The 24,833-nt window shown below is 40.0% G+C and overlaps 2 protein-coding genes across 7 annotated transcripts; one reads left to right on the plus strand and one right to left on the minus strand.

The window, feature by feature from the left end:
- The first annotated feature begins 3,272 nt into the window (after window positions 1–3,272).
- Window positions 3,273–6,334, plus strand: rag2 (recombination activating gene 2). Its single transcript, XM_061283403.1, has 2 exons — window positions 3,273–3,474; window positions 4,154–6,334. The coding sequence occupies exon 2, from the start codon at window positions 4,169–4,171 to the stop codon at window positions 5,753–5,755; it is 1,587 nt and encodes a 528-aa protein (XP_061139387.1). The 5' UTR covers window positions 3,273–3,474; window positions 4,154–4,168; the 3' UTR covers window positions 5,756–6,334.
- Window positions 6,335–6,760: 426 nt separating this feature from the next.
- rag1 (recombination activating 1) lies at window positions 6,761–19,832 on the minus strand. Of its 6 annotated transcripts, none has more exons than XM_061284024.1 (5): window positions 16,125–19,832; window positions 13,325–13,573; window positions 11,975–12,329; window positions 10,745–11,877; window positions 6,761–9,969 (listed from the first exon to the last, which is right to left on the minus strand). In XM_061284024.1, the coding sequence occupies exons 3-5, from the start codon at window positions 12,313–12,315 to the stop codon at window positions 8,228–8,230; spliced, it is 3,216 nt and encodes a 1,071-aa protein (XP_061140008.1). In that variant the 5' UTR covers window positions 12,316–12,329; window positions 13,325–13,573; window positions 16,125–19,832; the 3' UTR covers window positions 6,761–8,227. The 6 variants fall into 6 exon arrangements, with proteins under 6 accessions (XP_061140008.1, XP_061140007.1, XP_061140009.1 ...); XM_061284023.1 differs by having other exon boundaries at window positions 13,166–13,573; XM_061284025.1 differs by having other exon boundaries at window positions 13,325–13,368; window positions 13,459–19,832.
- Window positions 19,833–24,833: the final 5,001 nt, after the last annotated feature.

The raw sequence follows: 24,833 nt of genomic DNA on the forward strand, positions 1-24,833 counted from the left end.
TAGATATTAAAAAAATGCTACATATCTTTCACATTTAAATAACCTCTGTCTGTCACGTTCTCTATATAGTATATTTGATTTACTGCTCCAAAGGTTACCTTTTCCGGTAACAATCCTTTTTCTAAAAGACATGGAGGTACTGTTGGAACGCTGGGGAGTTTCGTACATATGTTTACACTGAGGCGTGGACAGGACTTCAGCCTATAACAGCTATTGATTTTGCCATAATTCTGATTAGAGGGCTCCTTGTTGCAGTCAATACCCCGGATCAGTAGACTATACAGTGAAACTGATGGTCCCAGCAAGGATCCAATATTTGGCTTCTAATTAATAAGATTCTTGATTACATTTAAAACGAGAGGAGACCCTTAGCATAGGAAACAGTTCAGCATGAGTGCCTCCCAACTATCCAGACACTAGAAAGAAAAATGCCAATCAATAATACATGCAAGATCCTTGTGATTACTTTTCTTTGAGTGATGGGCACTGTAACTGTGATGAAAGATAGTCCTGTAGTATTACTTCTACTCCTATACATTGCAAAAATAAGAGTGTCAGAGTTACACTGTATTAATTCTGGACAACTGCCTATATGAAACAATTACTTTTACTGAGCCAGTTGATCACTGCAGAATAGTAGTAGTAGTAGTAGCTATGATGAAAGATAGTCCTGTAATATTACTTCCACTCCTATACATTGCAAAAATAAGAGTGTCAGAGTTACACTGTATTAATTCTGGACAACTGCCTATATGAAACAATTACTTTTACTGAGCCACTTGATCACTGCAGAATAGTAGTAGTAGTACTAGTAATAGTAGTAGTAGTAGTAATAGTAGTAGTGGTAGTAATAGTAGTAGTAGTAGTATCCTTCCATTCTCTGAACCGCTTCTCCTCACGAGGTTCGCAAACATGCTGAAGTCAATCCCAGCAGTCTCGGGCAGTCGGCGAGGGACACCCTGAACTGGGTGCCAGCCAAGCCAGTGTGCATGGAGTTTTTGCCTTCTTTGTTTTCTTCTTAGTTTTCTTTCTTCCTATTCTTTGTCTTTACAACAGAATATCAATCAATTTATTGTGTTTTCAAATAATTGAATGGCTGTCTTTTTGAAACTTTTCGATTGTTTAAGAATCATGGTCAGGTGTTTTATACAAATATGTACTGAATTGAAGTCAAACAACCTCACAAAATGGATTGGATTCAACTTTTGAGATTCTGCATTGGGTCAATGATAAGTACATTTTTAGCGTTTAGATGGTGATGATGTGACGACACGCCATTGTGCCTTGTTTCAGATTTACAAGAAAAGGATTCGAACAGATGTCATCTGTCAAAATCAGGGTAGCAACAGCCAGATAGTGATGCATTACAAGGGACAGAAACAGGTGCCACTGTAGCGTCTAATGACTTTCTTCTATTAATTATGTACAGATCCATGCACTGCCTAAGGTGCGCCCACGCTGCATACTCTGCACATTACACAAAAAAAGCCCATTAGTGGCTCCAAAGCATGCTTCAGCAGTACTCTGAGTGAATGCCTTGAGGTGGCCTGAAAAGTTGACTTTTCCTCTCTTTGCTGAATTTCTACAGATGGAACAATTGTTGGGAAATAAAGACAAAACACTTCCAACTGACAGACATCATGTAATATCCTCCAGGAACATGGGAAACCTCTTCTCTCCACAACTCAGCTCTGTAAGCATCGGTTTAGGCACACAGGTGCTGCACACTTTTCAAGCCCTAACGGTTTTCCAGGCACTTGTGGTTTCAGCCTTTGTTTTTCACAGTTCGAGTGTTCGCTCAGCTGCTCAGAGCACAAAAACATTATGTTAATGAGAGAGTGTACATCTGCTTTGAGTTCAGTATTTCTCTGGGTGTTTAGGAGTGTTCTTTCTTTTCAAACCTCAGCTGATCAGACAGATGGGTGGACAGACATCTTTGCCATCATCTCATCATGCAACATCATTTTAGACTAATATGCACACGTACTGATCTATATGGCTCAATGGCCTGTGTACAATATACAGATTTTAATCAGCAGATGAATGAGATGCGCACAAATGAAATGCCTCCTAGAAGCAACGCTATTAAAATGTATGTGGGTCTGTTTGGCTCGCTGGCAATTTTTAAAGCCTGCAATTAATTTCGATGCCAGAAATGAGCACAACCTTAAGGGATGAGCAGAAGGAAGACAGAAGAGGCTTTGTGTGAGTGTAAACACATGAGAAAATAAGCACACATCGGGCAACTGAAACAAAGTGTTTAATTGAATGCAACACAATCTAAGCTGTACAACAATAAATGTTGCATACTAATAAAGCATACAATTGATAAATACACTGGAAAATGTCTTTATCTGTCAAACAAAATTAGTTTAGTCTCAATAAAATTGCTTGTTTTTAAGTCATTGGAAATAATTACACTTGTCAACAGTCAATTTTAATCAGATAGTATGTGTCCCTAATTTAAAAAAAATCTTTCCTATTTTCCTACTTCCATTATTTGTATTTAGTAAATATTACATATTATACTATTATCACATTGTTGTTATTATTATATTAAAACCTGATGTGCTCGAGGAAAAACGAAAGGCAGGTAGGGAATCCAATGTGGAAGTTTGTGTTTTCATATCATGGAGGGTTTCATGTAGTAATGGGCTGCATGCAAATTGTTGTTTACCAATTATAATGAAGATGACATGGTGATATGCCACAAATAATGCTTCTCTTAAAGGTAATAAAACTGAAATGTCAGTCAGGATTTGATGGCATTATAAATGAACACTGTCTTTTGTCACTTTTGATTTTGTGTATTAGAATATTTTTCTTGTTGTGGCATTGAGAATGGGAAGTCCTAAATATATCTGCTCTGCTGCAAGAGTCAATGACTAATTTTCTGTCATCGTACATTAACTGCATAATTTAGGTCATTTTTCCGCCTTACTGTATTTTCATGCCGGTTGTGATGTGGCCTCTGCAGCAATTATCAGCATGTCTTAATTATTTAGCTGTTGTTAATTACAATTAGTGTATAATACAATTTTTGTGCTCCCTCGTGGAAATTTAGAAAGTAAAAGAATAACAAACAGACCGCTTGTTTTTTAAGGCATGCCATTGAAGCTTTTTTTACAAGCACAGCTCAACATATTTAAACATCTGATGAGTTCAGACTGCACAACAAAATCTGTCGCTGTTTTTCCTAGCTTCTTAGGTGTGTTTTATCTGTGACTGTACCTCTGAAGTGACTTGCTAAATGCATTCAGGCAGCGCTGACAATGAGCAGCAGTCACACACAGTTAACCTCAAGAACTGGAAGTGTTTGTGAGTCAACGAAGCTTCACAACCTCACTGCCAGATTCTACTTTTGTCAAAGACAGGCGATATAAAGAGTGATTAGGTTCAGTTTAGTGATCTTAAAATTCACAGTAAAGTGAGCTAAAGGTCTCAACACGCTCGACTCCTCAGCCTGACTGCAAGGTAAGCGCATTAAAATTGATCTGAAATTACTGGACATTATGAGGTTACAAATATTCATGGGTACTTTTCATCATTTCATTATAATAGTATTATAACCTGTATGTTACAGTACAGACACTGTATATAAAGATAAACATGGACAAAGGATTGTTTAAAATAAATGTCGACTTGTGCTGCTGGGAATGAATTTTTTTCTCATCATTTTGTTTGTCTAGCAGTGGTATTTCAGTAATATGAACCAAGCTTTAGATTAGGCTGATAACATTTAAATAGTTGTTACTACTGTACTTCATTAAATGCAACCAATTGTGATATGGTCAAAAAAGAGCTAGTTTACGTAGACAGATCAATCAATTATTCATTGTTAGCCTATAAGAATGTAACTGTAAGATTGTAACTATGATGTAAGGTTGACTAAATGAATCCCACTTTATCTAGTTTGAATTGACTTGCGGCATAGTTTGCTCTGAACAAAAAAGCCCATCCAACTGTGCTTATTTCTAATTAGAATGTTATTGTAATGTCCACATTTTACATGTGAGTATAAGTTTTTATTATATTATTAAGATGAGACAGGGAACCATTATGTTGATAATGATGATGACTAGGAAGTAATTTTGAAAAGTGATGAAAATAAACAACATCTGTGTGTGCGTGCCTGTGTGCTGTTTTGAAGCAGACGCCTGCACCCAGGATGACTCTGCAACCATTAAAGCCAGTCAACTGCGAAAATCTTCTGCAACCTGGCTGTTCTCTTCTGCAGCTTGACGGTGAAGTTCTCCTGTTTGGCCAGAAAGGATGGCCAAAGCGCTCCTGTCCAACAGGAGTATTTGGTGTGCGCTTGAAACATGGTGAGCTGAGGTTGAGAGCCATATCTTTCTCCAATGACTCCCAGTACCTTCCTCCTTTGCGTTATCCTGCCGTTTGCCGCCTTGATCCACATGATGGTCTCCCGGAGAGTTATCTCATCCACGGTGGCCGCACCCCCAACAATGACATCTCAACAAGTCTTTATGCACTGAGCATGGATAGTCGTGGCTGCAATCGCAAACTGACCCTGAAGTGTAAAGAGAAAGAACTAGTTGGAGAAGTGCCAGGTGCTAGATATGGCCACACAGTCACGGTAGTTCAGAGCAAAGGGAAGACGGCCTTTGTAGTTTTTGGTGGAAGGTCCTACATGCCTGCAAAAGAGAGGACCTCAGAGAACTGGAATTGTGTCATTGATTGTCCTCCTCAAGTGTTCTTGTTCGACATGCAGTTTGGTTGTTGTTCTGCTTACACTTTTCCAGAGCTCTGTGATGGACAGTCATTCCACGTGGCCCTTGCGAGAGAGGACCGTGTTTACATCCTCGGCGGTCACTCTTTGAAAAGTGACGGCCGGCCACCTCGGCTCTTTTGTCTGCACGTCGAACTCCTGCAAGGTTGTCCATTATTGTCGTGTGAGCTTCTCGACTTTGGTCTGTCCATCTCAAGCGCTATGATCACTCGCACAGGCCCCGCTCACAAGTATATTATAATAGGAGGGTATCAATTTAACTCACAAAAAAGAATGGAGTGCAGTACTGTCATTCTGGATGAGAAGGGGATTCACATAGAACCTCTTGACCCCCCAAACTGGACTCCAGATATCCTTCACAGTGGGACTTGGTATGGCGGTGCCGCAGGGGAACAAAGTATGTTACTAGCTGTACCAAGTGAGGGCAGGTCGTGCCAAACAAATATGAATTACATTTATCTAGTAAACTTCCAGAAAGAGGTCGACAGCAAAGAAGAGCAGCAGGGTTGCAGCCAAGAGCTAACAGACAATTCCACTCCTCTCGAAGATTCAGATGAGCTCTATTTTGGCCGTGAGCCTCAAGAGCTTGATGATAGTAGTGAGGGTGAAGGTAATACCTACAATGAGAAAGATGAGGAGGATGAGTCGCAATATGGCTACTGGATCAAATGTTGCCGTGGTTGTCAGCTGGATGTCAATACATGGGAGCCGTATTACTCCACTGAGCTCCAATGGCCAGCCATGATCTTTTGTTCCAAAAGAGAGGCCGGACACTGGGTCCATGCCCAGTGCATGGGGCTGTCTGAAACAATGCTCCTCGAACTGTCGCAGGGAAACAAAAAATACTTCTGCCGAGAACACGGGGGTCTTCCGAAGCAGGAGATGACCCCACCTCAAAAGGTTATACCACTAACACATAAGCCTTTAAAAGTCAAGCAAAGGAAATCGCAGACATCCCTCAAGATGCCCAGAGCCAAAAAAGTTTTCAGGAGACTTTTTGATTAACAAGTTTATTATGTAGTGAAATAATAACTAAGAATGAATTATCCATGTGTAAAATGTGTCTTTTGTCAAGCAGAGCGGGGGTCACTAAACCTTTATGAAGCTAAGAGCTCATTCTTTGGTAGATTGCCTAAAAGTTTAATACATATTTCTGAAACATTTTTTCCCAAATGATCTAACAGGTAATGTTAATAATGTTATTATCTTGTTATTAAGGACAAATTCATTTATCGTATTGTCTGCACTACAAGGTGCACTTATCTTGAAAATTAATGGTACTCCTTTTAATAAACAGGTCACTTGTCATCATAACTGTATGTATAAATGTATTCGATTTTACCTCCAACTTTTTATACTGATTCAAATAACACCAGAAAAAACACCAGTGATTAAGATGATAAATTGTTAATTTTCACTGCCCCTGATGTTGATATTCATTTTTATTAGATTTGGAAATTTTATTGCTTGCTTGTTTGTTTGTTTTTCCTAATTGTTTACAATTGCTCTCAGTGACCGTAGTGAACTAATCATTGAATAACACTTTCTTATTCATTTTATGAAAAAATAAATGAATCAACAAGAGAGTGGTTGTGTTTGTGTCATTAAATAAAATACAGTGATAAAATGAAAATTGACTTCTTCATGTCTCTTCTATTTTGAGATTAAGTCAAATGTTTCTAAACTTTTGGAAGTCCCAAAATAGAAATAAACTGCAGGATACATGTCAAATGTATTCATGAGTGTAAAAACATCCAAGCATTCACTCACTTTTCGAACAGTGATATATATTGTTTGTTTGTGTTTTGTTGTATGTTTCCTATTGTTTTTATTCTTTAAATCATGTTTGAAATAAAGATAATTCATTCATTCATTCAATATATGTATCTACATGGCATGAATGAAATCACAATGACCTCATTTTGAGTATCTGTGAAAGCATACTTTAGAAGGAAATAATCATGTATGCACCCGACAATTGTGTTCGGCTCAAATATGTCACAGTAAGGGGAGTTTAATTGTATTGTCTTTATTTATAAAAACATATGAAAAAAAGTTCCACCGATCAACTTACTGTAAAAATTTGATGTGCAAACTGACATGTAATTCAGTGGAGAGGACAAACAGGAAATGAGAAAAGCTAAGACGGAAATGTTTGTGAATCATCCATCACCAATTTACTTGGAGATGCAATTTATTTTGCAAAAACACATCTATGAGACAAGCCGTCATAAAATGCATTCTAAAAGATAATGTCTGTTGAGGCCAGTGACAGCCCTGCTGGTGTATTGTTGCACTTATGACAGTAAAAAGGAATCAAACATCCAATAAAATAAGAAAACAAAATTGCTTGTCGCACCCACAAATGTCAAGGGCAGGAAAAGACAATGCAATCAATCAAAGAAATAAAGTTGCCAACAAACTTTATATAACATCCTTCTGTCCCTCCTCCATCTTAAGCCAGTGTGATGAAGATATGTCAAAAGAGGAAAAGTGCAGTTTTATACCGAACTAAAGAAAAATCCCTGCTCGAGACTCTGCAAGATGTTTGGCTTTAAAATGCATTTTAATGATTTATGAAAAAGGCCAGTATATGCTTTATTTTATGTGAAGATGTCGAATAAAGCATGATGTATTATCTAATGTGTACAAAATAAAAAAGATAAAATTTGGTTCAAAGTGACCTGGAAGATATTCCGCCCTCGAGGGTGCCAGGATAAAGCAATAAATTAATCTTTTGCAGAGGGCAGCCATGAAACAAATAGCATTAAACTTGCTGTGATTACATTTTTCTCTATTCAAAATGACCACAAATTCTCAAATATGGTCATTTTAACACATTTCTCCACTATGAGTTATACCATTTTCGTCTGCTTTCATAAATATCCACTTCATAAATTCATATAGATGTCACAGGCCTGCAATAAAATAAGCCATATTTCACTCATAGGAAAAGAAAAAATACTTTTTTGTTGCCAAATGAGAGTCTGTGTGTCACTGACTCCACTGGCGGAGCTAAGATTTTTTTCTTCGGGTGGGAGGGGGCAAGGTTATCTTCGTGTGTCTGAAAAATAAATTCCTTTTTTTTTTTTTTTTACAGAAAACTAGGGGGTGTTCTGAAAGTAATTCTTAAGAGAATACCAAAAAGTCAATTATTGGGCCTGGCACATATTTAAGGGGTGGCAGTATTCCCGTGGCCTCCCCTCTAGCTCCGCCAGTGACTGTCTATATAAATTCATTACCATTTCAACATGACCATCCAAAAAGCCAAGACATACAATTAATAAAGTCCAACAGCTTAAACATTGTCGTTCTGTCAAGTCCAACATTAATAAATGAATGAATAAACAAACTGAAACTTGACAAAGCTCTCAGAGAAAAAGTTTTAAAAGAATAGGAGTTTAAAAGAAAAACTTAAAACCAAATTACATCAAATAAGCGACATTGAAATATTTATGCTTAATTTCACACAAAACATCAAAAATCAAAGACCTCGTGGGCCACACTTTCACTGTCCTGGATTTTTGTTAGGTCAATGGTGGCTTTGGCAGAGTACTTATGAGCCTGCATAAACTTCTGTAAGTACTTTGATGTGTAGAGCCAGTGATGTTTCAAGACATCCTCAAGCTCAAAGGTTTTTGACTGACGTGCATTCATCTTACGGAAACGCCTGAACAGTTTGTTTGCTGACTCATTCCCCTCACTAGCCCATGCACCGATGGATCCATCACGCTCAATTATTTCGGGGACATGGGCCAGGGTTTTGTGCAGATAATTGGTTATTTTGCCATTGTACCTGTATTTGAAAGTAGTGGAAATGAGGTCAGCGAAACTCTGGGAGTTGAAGGTGTAGCGGCAGAGCTGGTCAGGACACTCTTTGGTTGGGCATGTAGAGCGCCACACAGGCTTCATCTGGAGGTACAGCCGCATCAGCTCCCTCAGGGCTTCCCTCCTCTCCTCTGAGGGCACCAGCTCACACACCACTTGCACAGCCTCGAAGGTCATTAGCTTCCGGGCGTAGTTGCCGTTCATCCTCATCACAGGTTTGAGTTTCAGCTTCTGCCTCAGTGCTTTATCCAGGGCTGCCCGCCAGCTGCGCCGTTCCTCCCGGCTGGGATTTTTGTTTCGGTACACCTCGCCTATTTCATCCTGGAAAATTTTGTAGAACTCAGTGGCATTACCAATGTCACAGTGCAACGCATCAAGTGTGGACTGGGTCTCCATGAAGGGCTTGGCAGAGACCCCCTTGACTCTGTCCCGCAGTTCCTCTACAGACTCAGAAAATGGATTAGTTCGCCAGATTTCATAGCGAGACAAGTTCTCATCATGACTGCGTGTGACAGAATGGAGTACTATATTTCTAGAGGCCTCCACTCGACTCGAGTCACACAGTGTGCAGACATACGTGGATCCAGAGGCTTCCAAGCCCTCCAATTCACGGACCATCTTTTCATCGTATCCTGACCCTCTAAACTGGAAGCGGAAGGATCGAGGCAGTCCAGCTATCGACAGGATGAGCCTGCTCTCCTTCATTGTGCTACGTTCCGCAACCATGGGCGACAAGACAGCTGTGAGTGTTTCATGGTCCGCTTCATCAACAAACATCAGACAGAGGGGCTTGCAAGACAATTCTGAGTTTGGCTTTGGCTCAGTGAAGATTGTAACCTCCTGCTTATTATCTTCACCAAGCAATACAGAAATAGACATAATGGTGAAAGAGAAGCGAACAGCTTTCTCAGGAACAACTGGTCCTCCGCCGTGCTTTTCACTGACATCTCCCATGCCGTCACAAGATTCTTTGATCGTAACATTGAAGCTTTGGGTACAGGCACTGTCTTCTACCCCGTTCTTTCTCAGCCCCTCGACAATGTCCTCCTCCAGATCCTTTATTGCGGACACCAGAGCCACATCATAGCGGAATCGGCGTGTGATGGTATTGGATGGTGAGTCATCCAAAGAGGAAGTCCATCCACAGAGCCCATTTATGATACCAACGTTGCAAGATGAAGAGACGTTCTTCAAAGCTGGCTGCCATTCAAACTGGTGAAACCCAGGGAGAAGCTCTTTCTCTGCAGCACGCAAAGTGTGTAAGGGCTGAAAGATCTGGCGGCCGCTGGTGGCTTTGACAGTCCGGTACACTTTGTGATACTGGCTACAGCTCAGGAAAGTATTGACCCGGATGGCCAAACACACAGCAGGGTGCAACGCAAAGCCTCTGCCTGTAGATAGAGACAAATTAAAAAGTTTCAAACACAGAATGAGGCAAAATAAAACACTAAGAGAATTATTCAGCACCAAACTGTGAAGCCCAAACTTTAAAAAGAGCTGGGGATTTCTTTTCTCATTTAAATGTGGAGTCATTCCTACAACAACACAGCAAGATCATGAATGTATTGTTGTCCAGAGCCCACAAACCCTTGGATAAACAATGTAATGTTTCCTTATTTCTAAATGTCATAATGGGCTTGAGGATGAAACAATAAAGCCGCTGAAAAGGCGAGCTGTATTGGCTACAGATGAAAACAGACACCAGCTGCCTTCAATCCCCAAAGGGGAACGTTGGTGCTGTCTGTGTCATTTGCAGATACAAGAGCTGCTGATGATCTGATTGTAACAGGCCCTTCACATGACTTTATTTCATTTATCATAGAGGGGTGTGAAAATGAAAGTATGACAGTCTGGCAGAAGGATAGTGAGAGCTTGAGAAATTCAGCAAAGGCCAACAATGCTAACTTAATGGATAGAGATGGACAAGCTTGAAAAGCTTTGCAATCAAAAACACAATGGACAAGCATGAAAAGCTTTGCAAACAAAATCACAGAAACTCTTCTCTACTAAACAGTGAACTTTTCAACTCATTGTTAATTAAGGGATGAGCGCTGCCCTCAGACTATGGCAGAATTTAATGAGCTCTAATTAATTTGTTTGTGTCTCTCTTTTGGTGCTAAGGGGATGTAAACTGATTGAACAAGAGACTGATTCATGGCCACTTACCTTGCATCGTGACCTCCAGCTCATCTGCCATTCGGTGTTCATTCCCAGATCTCAGTGCCAGCAGATATAGTGTCAGACACACAGACTTTAGGTCACCACCTTCCTCTTTGTCTGCAAACATCTTCACCTGGTTCTTCAGATCCCTCAGTCGATGCTTCTGGGCACGACGCGTGAGGGATAGCAAGTGCTGGCGAGGTCTTCCCCCTTTATTGGTTATCAGGTAGTTGTCAAGCTGTGATGATTGCTGTCTAGCATCCTGCTTTTCCGCATCATGGCTCATACAGTGAGCTTTAAATGAGTCTAGTTTTACATGCTGACCACAGCCGTCTTTCGGACAGAGCAAAAGCAGAGAATGCAGGACTAACAAAAAGGTTTTTGCGGGAGGAATGAGGTCATCGCTGGAGCAGGGTAAGTTGCAGGAAGGACAGTGAGGCCCTATAAAGTTTTTGTATTTCATAATACAGTTGTGGCAAAAGAGGTGCCCACAGGGGGCTTGAACTGGGTCAGAGAGCAGATGGTCACACACCATGCAAGTGAAAGAACAGAGGAAATCAACTGGGAAATTCTCAGATATAAGGTTGCTACTCAGGTGCTCTTTCTGACAGTGTGTGATGGTCCTCACCCAATGCTCCCTTTGGACACTGGGACTTCTCCATGTCTTAAGGACAGATCCATGAAGATGGCCGCCAAATGGTCTCAGAACACGAGTCTCACCACTGACAGTGATGTGGTTGTAGTCCAACTTGGGTCTTTTTGCTAAGCTTTGGGCTCTGGGAGTGGTTTTCATCCTCTTTCTGCCAGTCTTGTGGAATAATTGTTTCTTGGGTGAGCAAAGCTGACAGAGGGTGCAATGAGGTTTCCACTCAGGGACTTTTGTCTTGGAAAGATTGCATACACCCCCTCCTCGTATGGCAGTCATCCAGCAGCGATGGCAGAAGGAAAGCGGGTGGACGGATTCTGTATCCTCAGTCACGTCCACTTTAAAAACCTTGCGGATGACCTCTGGCCATTTTGTTGATGTACAGCACATTTTGCGTAAGCAATTCTTGCTGTCGTTATCCAGAACTGCGTGAACATCATGGATCGGGCCACTGATTTTTCTTAATGAGATTCCACAAAGACGGCACAGACCTCTTCATGAAGAAAAAAACATGTATATATTATTATTATTATATGTGTCATTGTGAGATGAAACAGAGCATGTTATCAACAAGGCTTAATGTTAATTACCTGAGGTGGTTCATGTGAGTGTCAATTTCTGCTAGCTTCATGTCCATGCTCTGGTCAGGTGGTTCAGTAGTTTTCTTGCTTTTTGCATCTGGGCAAAATTTCATAATGCTACCTGTACTACCATTATCTAACTGTACATTTGGAGCTGTACAGACGTAGGATTTAGCGATCCCAGACATGGCTTCCTTCTCAAGTTTTGTCTCACTTGACATAGGGGCCTTCTCCATGGACTTCACTCTAAACAGTTTAAACTTCCACTGGGTGTGCTTAGGATAGGGATGGTGGAGCTCAGCCGGCATAGATGATCTGGGGCCATCTGTCTCCAGGCTTTCCTCTGCCATGATTTGACTTGAGCCTAGGAGAGGAGAAGTTGATGGAATAACAGAGTATGATGAGAATGCATTCAAATGCAATGGGTGACAAATCTTTGGGGAAATGAACAAATTCATACCAAAGATGTAAAGACACATTTTGGGGTTTTAACTATTTCTTTTTCCCAACCCAGGGTCTTTTGGCTTGGCGCCTTAACAATTGTCATTCCTATAAAACATATCTTTACATATGTAACCTAAAATCCATTGAACAAGACGTGACTACTGACCTGCAGGACTGTTTTACACCAATATATTGACCTCATGAAACAAGCGCTGTGTGATCAATATAGCACCAAAATCTTCATTTTTCTCATCTCATCTCTTCCTGCCTTGGGAGCCTATCAGACTGTATTCTTTGACACAGAGAACTTGTTAACACCACCCACACCACCACCCCCTACCCTTATCCCTGGAAGACTGTCAATCATTTATATTTGTCATTTTCCAAGATGGAGAGAGGATCGGAGCTCCGGGAGCCATAAAGTGGCTTTGTGAAGGCAGGGGGAAAATTGAAGACAGTTAAACTTATTTCACAATGCATTGATACTGACAGGGGAGGTAAAGAGGAAAAGAAAACAAGATGCCATCGCACTAAATAGAGATAATAATGTATTATTCCATATACAACATTGTTCAGTGTAGCAGCACTTAATTTAGCAGACATTTGAATATACGATGTTTCGGTAAACTGCAAATACTACAATGTTGACCTTATTCTATCTGAATTAACATTACCACATTAGACATTACTGTAAAGCAAGCTGATCATAAGAATGTTGAATAATCTATGAATTATTTGATATTTTTTTTGTCTTACCATAATTATACCGATGGCACTCTTCTTAAAGCATCTCCTGTCTAACCATCTTTCGATGTGCTCCCTGGAAACCTCCTTCATTTTAGAGGCCTTTATTTACTTCTCTCTTTTGAGACAAACAGCTGAGGCTGTGTGCATAAAATTCAGCTGGGCTCTTACCTTGTTTTTAATCTCAGCTGGCGTCAGTCCCCTGGGGCTCCTCTCTGCACGGGGGCACAAGGGAAGCCCTGGAGCTATAGGCCTAAACACACTGCTGTATGTGTTTGTCTTTCACAGCTTGAGGCATCTGTTACCTTGAGTCAAAGCTCCATTGCCGGGAATTGATGCTGTCTTTACTTATGTGGCTTGTGTTTATACCTTTCCTTGTCAGGATCCCAACTGTCAACTCTTGCCACCTGATGCAAGCAGCTGATTTTTGGGAGGAAAAAAAACAAGGTCAGAGCCACAGCGGTTTACACATGCACAGTTTGAGCTGCAGACAAACAACTTTCCTACCCCACCAAACAGAGAAATAAAGGCAAAAAAATATGCATATACAGTTTTCACATTAATGACCAAATGTGCATGTGTTAAAATATAAATTGGAGAGAAAGAGAGCGAGAGAGAGAGAGAAACTTGACCTCTGGATTTAAAAGGTAATTTGTTTTGCCTTCATCTTTCTTGTAGTATCACAATCACATGTGGAATTTAGTCAGTGCTTTCAACCCAAAAAGGAGCGTACTGCATATGTATATTGCATTGCACTCAGCAATTTAGACGATTCCTCAATAAATTGATTTATCTATGAGTCGACAACTAATTGGTCATCAGATTAAACCATCCATTTTGCTATTTGATAATCAATTAATTACTGAGAGATCTTTTAATTTGAAATTTTAAAATTGTCCAAATGTCATTTCAATTTCTCAGCTGTAAATATTATCCAATTTCTGTCGTCGTCTACGCAGTGGGATGATTATCTTTGTGAGGAATAAAAAATAAAATGTTTGCTTTTACTTTCGAAAACAATCAGCAACATTTTTGCCTTTTATTTATGATGTGTTATGGACGTAACCAGTCCCTGAATCGTAATTACTTTTTATTTGGGCATGTTGTGCAGTAATTTGGAATAATGCTTGATTCTTTTTTATTGAAATGAAATTGAGATACTCTTTAGCAAGCTGATTCATTATTTAATTGACAAAATAATGATCAGGTCAATTGATTATCAATATCATTGTTAGTTGCAGCCCTTACACAATTTTTAGAAAGCAATGTTTAATTTCCACTGAAAAATATGGTTGCAATCGGGTGCAACACTAAAAGGGAAACGGCATCCAAATGGCATCTGGCTGAATACATTGGCTTGTCATTTTAAAATGTCATTTAAATGTCATGTCTGTTTGAAGATGTACCATGTATGTATGACATAAAATATGCAGCAAAAAATATGTTTTCTGCATATTTGACCTTCAAGGTTTAAATCTCAGCTCCATCTTTTCTGCATGGAGTCACAGTAGGAATTTCTTCTCCCCATATTCGCTTGGGTCGCCTTCGTCCCACATTCTAAAAACATGCTTGTTGGTTACCCAAAGCTCTAACATTCCCCAAATATGAGTGTATCACCCCTCTCCCCCAAAGTCAACTGGAATGGGCTCCAGTTCACTGGTGACCATTAAAAGGATAAGAAGTAGATAATGGCTGGATATTTAACTTTACCATAACTCAAATTGGCAGCATAAATAAAGTATCAATAGCAAGCACAGCTGAACACAATGGTGCTACAGCGTCCAACAAAGAAGCATGAGAAAAAAACAAGATCCGACGCGACGTGTCACTGAGCAACCTGAACTTACGTAAATACGATAAGACATCAAGCAACGCCCAACCATGTGAAAAAAGGGACCATAGCAACTGACAAGATCAAGGATCCAGAAACAGTGCATGTGGGTGTATTTGCATGTCTTGTATGCATGTGTGTATTTGATAAACTGAATTTATTGAACCTTTGACTTGAATATATCCAAATAATCTGTACAATAGATGACCATCTGCTTTGTGCTGATTTTGTGCAGGCAAGTGAAAAGCAAGGTTTTCAGATAAACAACTTTTCAGACAAAGCAATATACCATCATTTGAAAAGCCAGACTCATATTACAGTTTACGACCGGGAAAAATATTATGTGAGCATGGCATTTTAAACTTATTTGTTTGCAGGGAAATCAACAAAACAACACTTTTTGTTAAATTTTAGGATGAATTGCAATTTCTTTATCACGGTCCTTTCTCATTTTCCTGTCTTCATAAAAGGCAACGACTGGCTGGATTAATACATTGGCTGCATATGATGTAGTTTGAACTGATATTGTATGCAGTGTGTGTTTTGTGACAAATAGGCAAAGCATAATTTGACACTGTGTTGTATTACTTGTCCACCTTCTGCTGAGACAAAGTGCAAGTTATATGATAGATAGTTTAGCAAGGTACCACAAAAATGATATATTGCAACAAAATGTTCTACTGGTGATATGAATACAATTGACATGATGTTCGCCATGTATATGCACTCTTGTACCCAGTAACTAAGCCCGATTGTGGCAGACAGAGATGAGACTTGTTGGAGCCAATTTAGTTTCCTTAGCTTAAATTCTTATTTTTGTTTAGGATTCGCTGGCCTTGGACTTTTATTTGACAAAGTCTGTGATCACCTGGTCACTGGTCAGTCACCTGGTCAGTCACCTGATCAGGGAAATAGGCTGCTCCCACTTGGTAGTCAGTCTCAGTTTGACAAAGAAAGAAGATAGTAGTGACAGTTTTTTACCACTAAAAGGCAGCTTCAAGCCACTTCAAGTCTGCTCTAAGCTTGTAATTTTTTTAGAACTTGAAATTTAGAAAACAAACTTTAGTTTACTTCTTGAAACCCTTTATGTTCAAACCTTAGTTGGATGACAAATAATTTGGATTTGCACCTGTGTGTTACCTGTTTGCCTGCCTGCCATTGCCTCTCTCCCTCGGCCTGCATGCCTGCTTGCCTCCATTTTGGACATTCTACCTCCATCTACAAAAGGATATGAGCAACAGCTGTACACAGTGTTTTAAGATAAGCGTGTGACAAGAACTAACATCTAACCTTTGAAATTTAAACTGAACTGAAACTGACACTCACAAGACTGTCAGATGAAACAAACAAGCAAGCAATGACCCCCTGAGACCTTTGTCTCTCTCTGTGCCTGCTCATTGTCTTGCTATTGAGGACATTTTGATTCACAGGGAGGAGAACTTTCGGGGAGACCATTGTGACATGGAGTAGTGTTGTGAATATGATGAGCAGATTCTTGTGCCATTTTCAAGGTCATGTTGCAGTGACACTTTCCGTGTGTTTGCGTGCGTGTGTGTGCGTGTGTGTGCGTCTGCGTGCGTGCATGTGTTTGTTTTATTTAATGGGGACAATTTAAACATTAAATTAGTTGTGCATGTGCACAAGCGGGTGTTTCAGGTGCAGTTTTGAGCAGCTTTGTCTCTTTTTTTTTTCAATATGTCCGCTTGCTAGGTTTTTGTGTGCATCTGTTCTCGTCAGCCCTGTTCCCTTTGAAAATAGCAGTCAACGTCCTCCATCCACTCGTTTCTTTTTCAGATGTGCCTTGTTATATTGTCACTTTGTATTTATTGTATGCTGCATTTGAGGAAGGTGGGTGAGGAAAAGTATACTAGAACACCCCTTTAAACACACTTTTAAACCCCTTTAAAAGTTGACTGTGAGTTGTAAAAATGAGGACCCTGAGTACACTGAATGGCTTGTGAATATGATGTGACTTGTCAGCCATCTTTGTCTTTTTCCTTCAGCTCAAACTCTGAGGGCAGATCTCGGACAGTCCCAATGTTCTGACTTCCCAATTACCTCAAATGCAAGGTAAGTTCCCTGCTTTCTTTTGGTCTTTGCTGTTGTGTGTTGTTGTTAGTCATGTTAGCCAAATGCAATTCATGTCAAGTTACGCTTGCCGGCTTAGGGTTAGTTTTGAGTATTTTCCCTGAGAGGTCTGTAAGCGTGAAAGCAGAAAAGCAGCAGACCTGCGACCCTAAGCCGTTTGAAAGATGAATAAATTCATGAATAAAGCAATGCTTTTACCACTGTTGCTATGCATGAACATTGTATGAGGTTAAACTGGAGTGGAATATAACAATTTGCAGTTTGACTTCTGCGGGTGTCTCAGCACTGTGCCTTCTTTTTGTAGGATACTGCCGGAAAGCGACCTTCCTTTAGGGTTTGTCTATATACTGTAAAACGTTAGGATATAGTATGTTGCAGTGATCTTTTATGAATTGCTAGCAAAGAATACCAGGCTTAGTACAGCGTAAAGAACACATAAGGGCTTTAGGTTGATCGGAGGCTGTGACAAGGAAAGGGCTGCAGAGATCAAGGCTTCCAAATACAACTGCTAAAGCCAGAAGTCTAAAAAGACCACCGCTCAGCTCAGACAATGTGGCTTTAAGAAAAAAAGAAGAAAAGGATTTTAAATGAATAACACTGATGCGTCCACTATCTTTCTCATAGAAAAACGTCAGCATGATGTGTAGTGAGTAGAAAAAGTTTACACCCCCCTGCTCAAATGCCAGGATTTTGTGAAAGCAATGACACCAAAATGAATTATTTTAAAATGTTTTCCACAATCACATAAATTGCAAAATCCAACTGAGAAAAGGGTTGCACAAGTTTATATATCCAGCGTAAATTAGACTAGAGCTTGAGAATGGTGTTTTCCTTCCATGTCAATGATGGATTTTATGTGTTTGTAAATCATTAGGGGCCAAATTTTTATTTTAGGCCTTATCAAAGTCTTGCATTAATATCTCCTCTGGAAATTCAGATTTATTTTTTCCTTGGACTGGTTGCAGGTATTTCCACTTCTCTGGTGTATTAAATAATATGGAAAGCAAGTTAGAGCAAATTTGTTTATGCTATTTGCGGAGCTTCTTCGGAATTGGAAATCTCCTGTTGCCACAGAACGATGGGCATCCATAAGTTAAATAGCATAGGGAAATGAAGTCTCATACTCTGAGCGATTATGTTTAGCCTTCCCAAAAGCAAAACCTACAACTGGGAAGGCAATCCAGATGGATGGTGATCCACTTGTAGACAATCAAATGAAATCAAAAGTATAAGCCATGATGTTTCAAGACCACGAAAGATTGGGGGATCAGGACCAGTGTCTTTAATCAAAATAGTAATATACTTCTGTGTATTCCGTGTTTAATTAAATGGCAATATCCCCAATTACAGAACAGTCCTCCTGTTGCTAGGGGACTTAGAGCTGAGTAAAAACCCTCTAAACTGCATTTGGCTTTTGTTTAAACAAATATTCAGCCTCGTTTTCAAACTGTCTGATGCAGATTTACACAGAAGGTCTGTCATCTGAGGAAGAGTAGCTTGCAAACAACCACTTAATATTTAAAATGTTCACTTTCCCTCTTTTATGGGAAGGTGAACATTTAGTGTGTTATAGCTATACAGTTCTTAAATATGAAGAATAAAAAGAAACAATAGCAGTACACGTTCAAAACTGTGTCAAGTAGTACCTGTTCCCGTTATGTAAAGAGCAAATTGTGGCTGCAAGGCAGCTATATGTATATACAAAGAAAGATCAGTTCTATTATGTATCAAGGAATGGGAAGCGCTAAAGGTTTTAAATTTCCACCAAACACAAAAAGATCCATTCTGCATGTAGATCCCATTATAATTGTCTTGTCTTTATAACTAAAAAGTCATTATAGGAAATACCAAGACAGCTGTGCCCTTTTCTTCAGTCAATTCTCAAAGCTCAGACAAAGGAACAATGGGCACAGAAACACACTCCGATGCATTGCTGATTTCAAACTGTGTTTTTCGAGCACTGTGCTGCAGCAAGTGTTGCCACAGTGACCTTGAAAAGTTACTAGCTCTAAAAGGTAAGGTAATTGATAGTTACTTTTCTGATTACTTCATTTTAAAAGAAACTAACTTAGATTACAAATTAATTTAGATATATATTTTGCAGATGACGACAGCTCTGCAAAACATAAAAATGACACCTGGTTTTGCCATTTTACTTAATTGGAGGTGCATCGAGGATGTCCCGATTTTCACATATAAATTCTCAATGTATTTTTCAATCAGATAAATCATATTAGCTTGCATTTTTAATCAATTTGTTTTGGCGAAATCAGGAAATAACTGCTCTCCAAATGCTCCTTTCTGGTCAGAAATCTACTGTTGCCATGCCCCCATCTATCTTCTCACGTGAGAGGAGGAACTGAACATAAGGAAGCAAATTGTTGCATTCTCGGCAGGGTTTGTCAAAGTCGCAAATATTCTCCAGACATTCAGCAGATGTTTGCCTGTACTTGTTCAAAATTTCCTTGCACACAAGAAAAGTCACTTTGGGTGTACCTCGAGCAAACATTCTGCGAATGTTTAGTTGCCACTCAGCCGCGAACAATTAGGAGTTTTTCGAAGGCAGTGAATGTTGTGTTCTTGTCAGTTTGTCAGGGTTCGTTCAAGGTCACACAACCCCCTGCATGGAGTAGACAGTGGATTAGAGTTTTGGTGATGATTGGTTAAAATTACCAGACACTAGATGACAATAGAATGTGACAAAGTAAGAAACAATATTGCAACGCTTGTTTGCCTCCTCGCTTCAATTACAGAGTCAGGCTGGTGTGTGGAAAAAAAAAAAAGCAGCCCCCGCCCCCCCCCCCCCCCCCCCCCCCCCCCCAAACACACACACACAAATACTGGGTTTGTTTTCAGTAAATAATAAAGACAACGTTTTATCTTTTTTGACTTCACATGCTTTTTATTTATTTTTAAGAATCTTTTCTAAATGTCACTTTACATGAATGTATTACTTGTTTTTTTTATTTATTTATTGAAAACTACAAATACATTTAGTCTTTCCTGACTTTACTTACAAAAAATGGATTAATAAAATATAAAGTAAAAGTAGGCTTTTTTACCTGACATTTCAAATGTGTTGAGATTGTTTTATTTCTGTTCAGCCTACACTGAATGCCTTAACTGGGTTAGGGACCCATATACAGTAGCTCAGCATCAGTTTAAGGACAGGTCATTATTGTACACTACTGGAGCCAGGAGCAACTGACTGAGACAGAATTGATAACATTCAAAGCTAACCTTTGCTGATCCACCTTAGGACAGTTTTTGGTTGGTGATTGCCAAGGAGCTACTTGGACATTGTACGCATTCTCCGTGACATAACAGTGTGAGGTGAGCTTTCCAAGCCTGACTACTATGAAAACTACAAACCGAGAGACAGCGAGATGTTGAGGAAGGGCTTTGTGTGTTTGATTCCTGCCAGCATATCAGCTGTTTGTCTAAACAGGCCTAGGTTTCTCATTGGGTGAGTAAAAATATGCATGTTTATAAAATAATTTTCTTTGTGCTTATCGGATTCATATTTGAGACAAAAAATGGGAAAGAAATGTGCCTCGGCTCAGAAAAGGTCACAAGGAAATTATTTCAGGTGAAGGGAGAAGTTGCAAAGGCCTTGATTTGTTGGTACATGACTGAAGTAAGGAAGGCTGTTTGTACTGTATTTAGCAGACAGTCCGTTTTTGGTAGAGAAATTACTATGAGAACAAAAGTCCAGGTGGTGGAGTATTAATCATTGAGCCATAACAATGAAAATATAATCCATCAGCGAGCTATTCTTGCTCTGGCCCGTCCTCTGTGCAACCTGTTGATTGTTAGGAAGACGGTAGAGATGGTGTGTAATTGTCTGAGAAATGCCTTGTGATTGACTGGCCATCAGTACACCTCCACCTCTCCGTCAGTCGCGGTACGCCAACGAAACAGTACAATGGTACAGGTTGGATTAAACAGGTGTCAAAGGGTCTTTCCAAATGGGCATGCCCCTGATTGCCTCTGGACATATCCACAGCTAAGATGCTTTTGCCTGGTGGTCACATACACAACAACGCCATGCATTTAAACTAAATCAAACCGAACTGCTTGGTCAAAAGAGGGCTTTGCATACATGAGGAATGTGAGATTTAAATTGCTCTGAATTCAGAAACAAGAAAATTGCTGTCCACCTGTCTAAATCATGGCCTTAGAAGTATTGATACAGTTTGCATTTGCAGATCACTTTTTGCTGGCAAGTACAACAGACTCTGCATACATAAGTATTTACAGTCTGATCTGAATGGGGAATAAGGGAAGGAAGCGACTATGGTGTGTCATTTTAACCTCTATTTTTCTATTCATACTCACTCAAGCTTTATCAGCTTGCTCCCACATGACTGATATGCAGTGATTTTCATCCCTTCCTTTTCAGTGAAGGACCCGCTGGAGCAATGGAGAGAGGAAAGAGATGAGAGATCGGGATTGTTTATTCAGTCAGATGGACTATCGTGTGCAAAATTGATTTGAGCTGAGGAGAAAACCATCTACAAAAGGCTCTTGGCGTGGGTATGGGGGGAGGGCAGAAATGCTGAGTCCCAACTATAGGGTAAAACAGATGAGGATTGAGAAAGTGCCTGGATTGGATTCTTGACTGGGGTTCATCTGTTCAGGGGCTTTCTGTTGAAACTGACAAATTCCGAGAACGCCAGCGTATTTTACTTGGAAATTGATTATTAAGATGCCTCTTCTGATGTTGGGTAGATTAGCATCAAATTTGGTCAGCATGCTGGAACACATTCTGGGTTTTAAAAAAAGTAGCTCTTAAAATATGACTTAGTGAAGTCCTCGGGCTGGTAGGGACAGCTTTTTGTATTCCTCCATTCCCCCTCCTTGTGCCATTATGAGAAGTTACGTGTGACTATTCTTGTGGAGCTGAGCCCATTATTGTAAATAAGCCAATAAGTAACCTCACAGTGCGTGTCTCCAAAGCAAGTACACTCTATATGCAAAGCAGAGGCACACTGTTTAAGAAACTGGCAGGAAGTGATTATATTTGTAATTTAATTTCCTTGGTCACACATAGATAAGAAAATGGAACGACTACAGTTGGCCAAGGTTGACTAGAGCGATGCTCGAATGGGACGTAGATGTCTGAGAAAACACCACTTACACGATGTATGTGATGATCCAATAACAAGTCGAGGACACAAAAAGCAATGTTAACACACAAAACAGCATAGAAAGTCATACAAAGACTTGTGTATTCTAAAGGAATTTCAAGTGCAGAATAAGAATGAAACTCCCTTTCCTTCTGTCTGCCTCGTTTCAATGTCAGTTGGAGTGAACAAATGTAATCAGCAGGGTGGTCTGGGTGGCACGTCCATCACAAAGAGCAATGGCTCATTGAGGATTCCAGAGGCGAGAGGAAGTGAAGTCCTGGCAAAAAGCATGGCTGAAGGACACAGTGATATTAGCCTCCCTTTTTAGGATTTTTCTAACATTGTGGAGTCTTCACATCAAGATTCCTGACTTCCCCAAATGTGTCTGCTTATGCAGTGAAGGGCATAGAGGCCATGTTCTTATTTCAACTACACCAAATATTTTAAAGCTCAAGAAGGATGGTGACAATGGAGAGGAGGAGAGAGTGAGGTAGATGGTTCATCACAATGCCAGTGACAGTGTGAAGCTCTTCTACGGCATCTAAATCCTCCCTCCAATCCTTTGTTCTCTGCTCTCTCCTCCCCTCATCTCGAGTCGGCTACCCCCCTGCTGTCTTGTCATTCTGCACATTTCTGCATCTTTTTTTGAATAAAAAAAACTTTCAGTCCAATTTTATTAATATATCAGAAAAGTTGGAAATGTTCAAAGTGAATTATGTTAAGTCCAAAGAGATTAAACTGTAAAAAGCATGGAAGTCTGGCTTTATTTCATAATGTATTTTGCTTCCAAATGCGCAACCCAAGCTCCATATCTCAAAAGTTGCCTGGCAATCAAACTATTATTTTGCAGTTTATATTTGTCCTGTTCTGCCAATTTTACACAGGAAGAAAATGTATATATACGTACATGCAGAGATTTCTATGTAGCATTGCTCATCTGACAAGATTTCCTCTGCTGAGCCAAATGACAGTCAGATATGAATGTTACACTAGCACCACCAACAGGCCAAACAAGAATTTGTTCAGTTAGTGGCACTTCCTCTCCTGAAAAATCCAGACTTATCTGTAAAATCGGACAGTGCTTTGTTTCTAGGTACATTTATTTAACTTCGTTAGTGCAACTACAGAACGGCAAGTACATACTAAGCGTTCATCCTGTGGGGGGTGGTGTTAACATAATTAGAAGGACATGGCTGGATAATGAGTTTCTAATTGATATGAAGAGCAGTGGATGAGCACAGGTTGTGTTCTGCACATGCTGCCAGCTGCCTGCAGGAAGTGCCAGTGGCCTTTAAGGAGGGAGACGTCCTCTGATTGATGTCTGTTTAGCAAATGCCCTTCAACAACCAGCAGCCACAATCTCATATCTCTGTGGTTGCATCCCTGAGCATTCTCCTGTTATTGCTTCCTTTGTGCATAATCATCTGACGTGTTGATTCACTCTACCTTGATTCACACCAGCTTTTGGGAAGACGTTTTCAAACAATAAGCCCCCCACCTCCACGAATTGGCCCAAAAACAGGGAATCTAATTGTTTGTTCTATTTATCTAAGACCATATACCGCCAAGGGACGAGACACCAGAATCTTAGAAAAATGAATCTTTTTGAAAAGTACTTCTACATTAGATGTTTCCAGCTCTCTCAAATATTTAATTAGATTTCAAGAGCTTTCTTTGAGAGAGCAGAGCAAACAACAGCAAATCCTGAGAGGCACAGCTGGACACAAGAGTACACACACCACAATGAATTGCGTAGTTTTATATTTAAGTGGGATTCTATTTGTGGTTTGAGAGCTGATGCAGGATGACGACCCTCAAGGACGTTTGCCTCATTTACACAGCAATTAAGCACTACCCCGTTGCTAAATTGAAAAAGAGACCAAAATCCTCTGTGGATTTAATAACAAACTCATTAGCAGGGTCCAACAGGGCGGAACTGCCTTTTAATCAGAGCACCACCTGATTAACGCCCAATTAACAAAGCCGGTGCCTCTTAATTTTCCCCACTTTGGCACATTCAGCATACAAGCCTAAGCAGTCTCAAGTAGTATATGCCACGCCTCCTCGTGGGAATGCAAGACAACGTTACATGTAATGACTTTGGAGGCAGTCTGTCATCGGGTGGTCCTAAGACATGGCAGCTGCAACCTTTTCGCAACACACTTCCAACTCACGTTGGGATGATGTATGTATGCGTGTCATAGCAAATACAGAAACCAAACAAATGAAAGCTTTGAGAGGATTATTTAGTTGAGGTTATTTTTCTCTTTTTCTCTGGACATAAAACTCAGTGACAAAATCAGGTTTGAAACACACCTGTAATAGAGCTTCAGTACCATGTGAATGGCAGTTGCGTCAGCTGAAGAGGCAATGTTTTTATTTTACGCGGCACTTTTGGATTTGACTGTCTTGAAAAATTGACGAAATAAAGGATACAAATACCGTATTTTCCGCACTAACTATAAGGCGCACCAGATTACAAGGCGCACCTTCAATGAATGGCCCATTTTAAAACTTTGTCTATATTTAAGATATATACATTTGGCCCGCGGGCCGGACTTTGGACACGCCTGCTGTAGTGGCTCAATATTGGTCCATATATAAGGCGCACCTGATTATAAGGCGCACTGTC

Source organism: Syngnathus typhle, linkage group LG7 (genome assembly GCF_033458585.1).
Source record: "Syngnathus typhle isolate RoL2023-S1 ecotype Sweden linkage group LG7, RoL_Styp_1.0, whole genome shotgun sequence".
NCBI lineage: Eukaryota > Metazoa > Chordata > Actinopteri > Syngnathiformes > Syngnathidae > Syngnathus > Syngnathus typhle.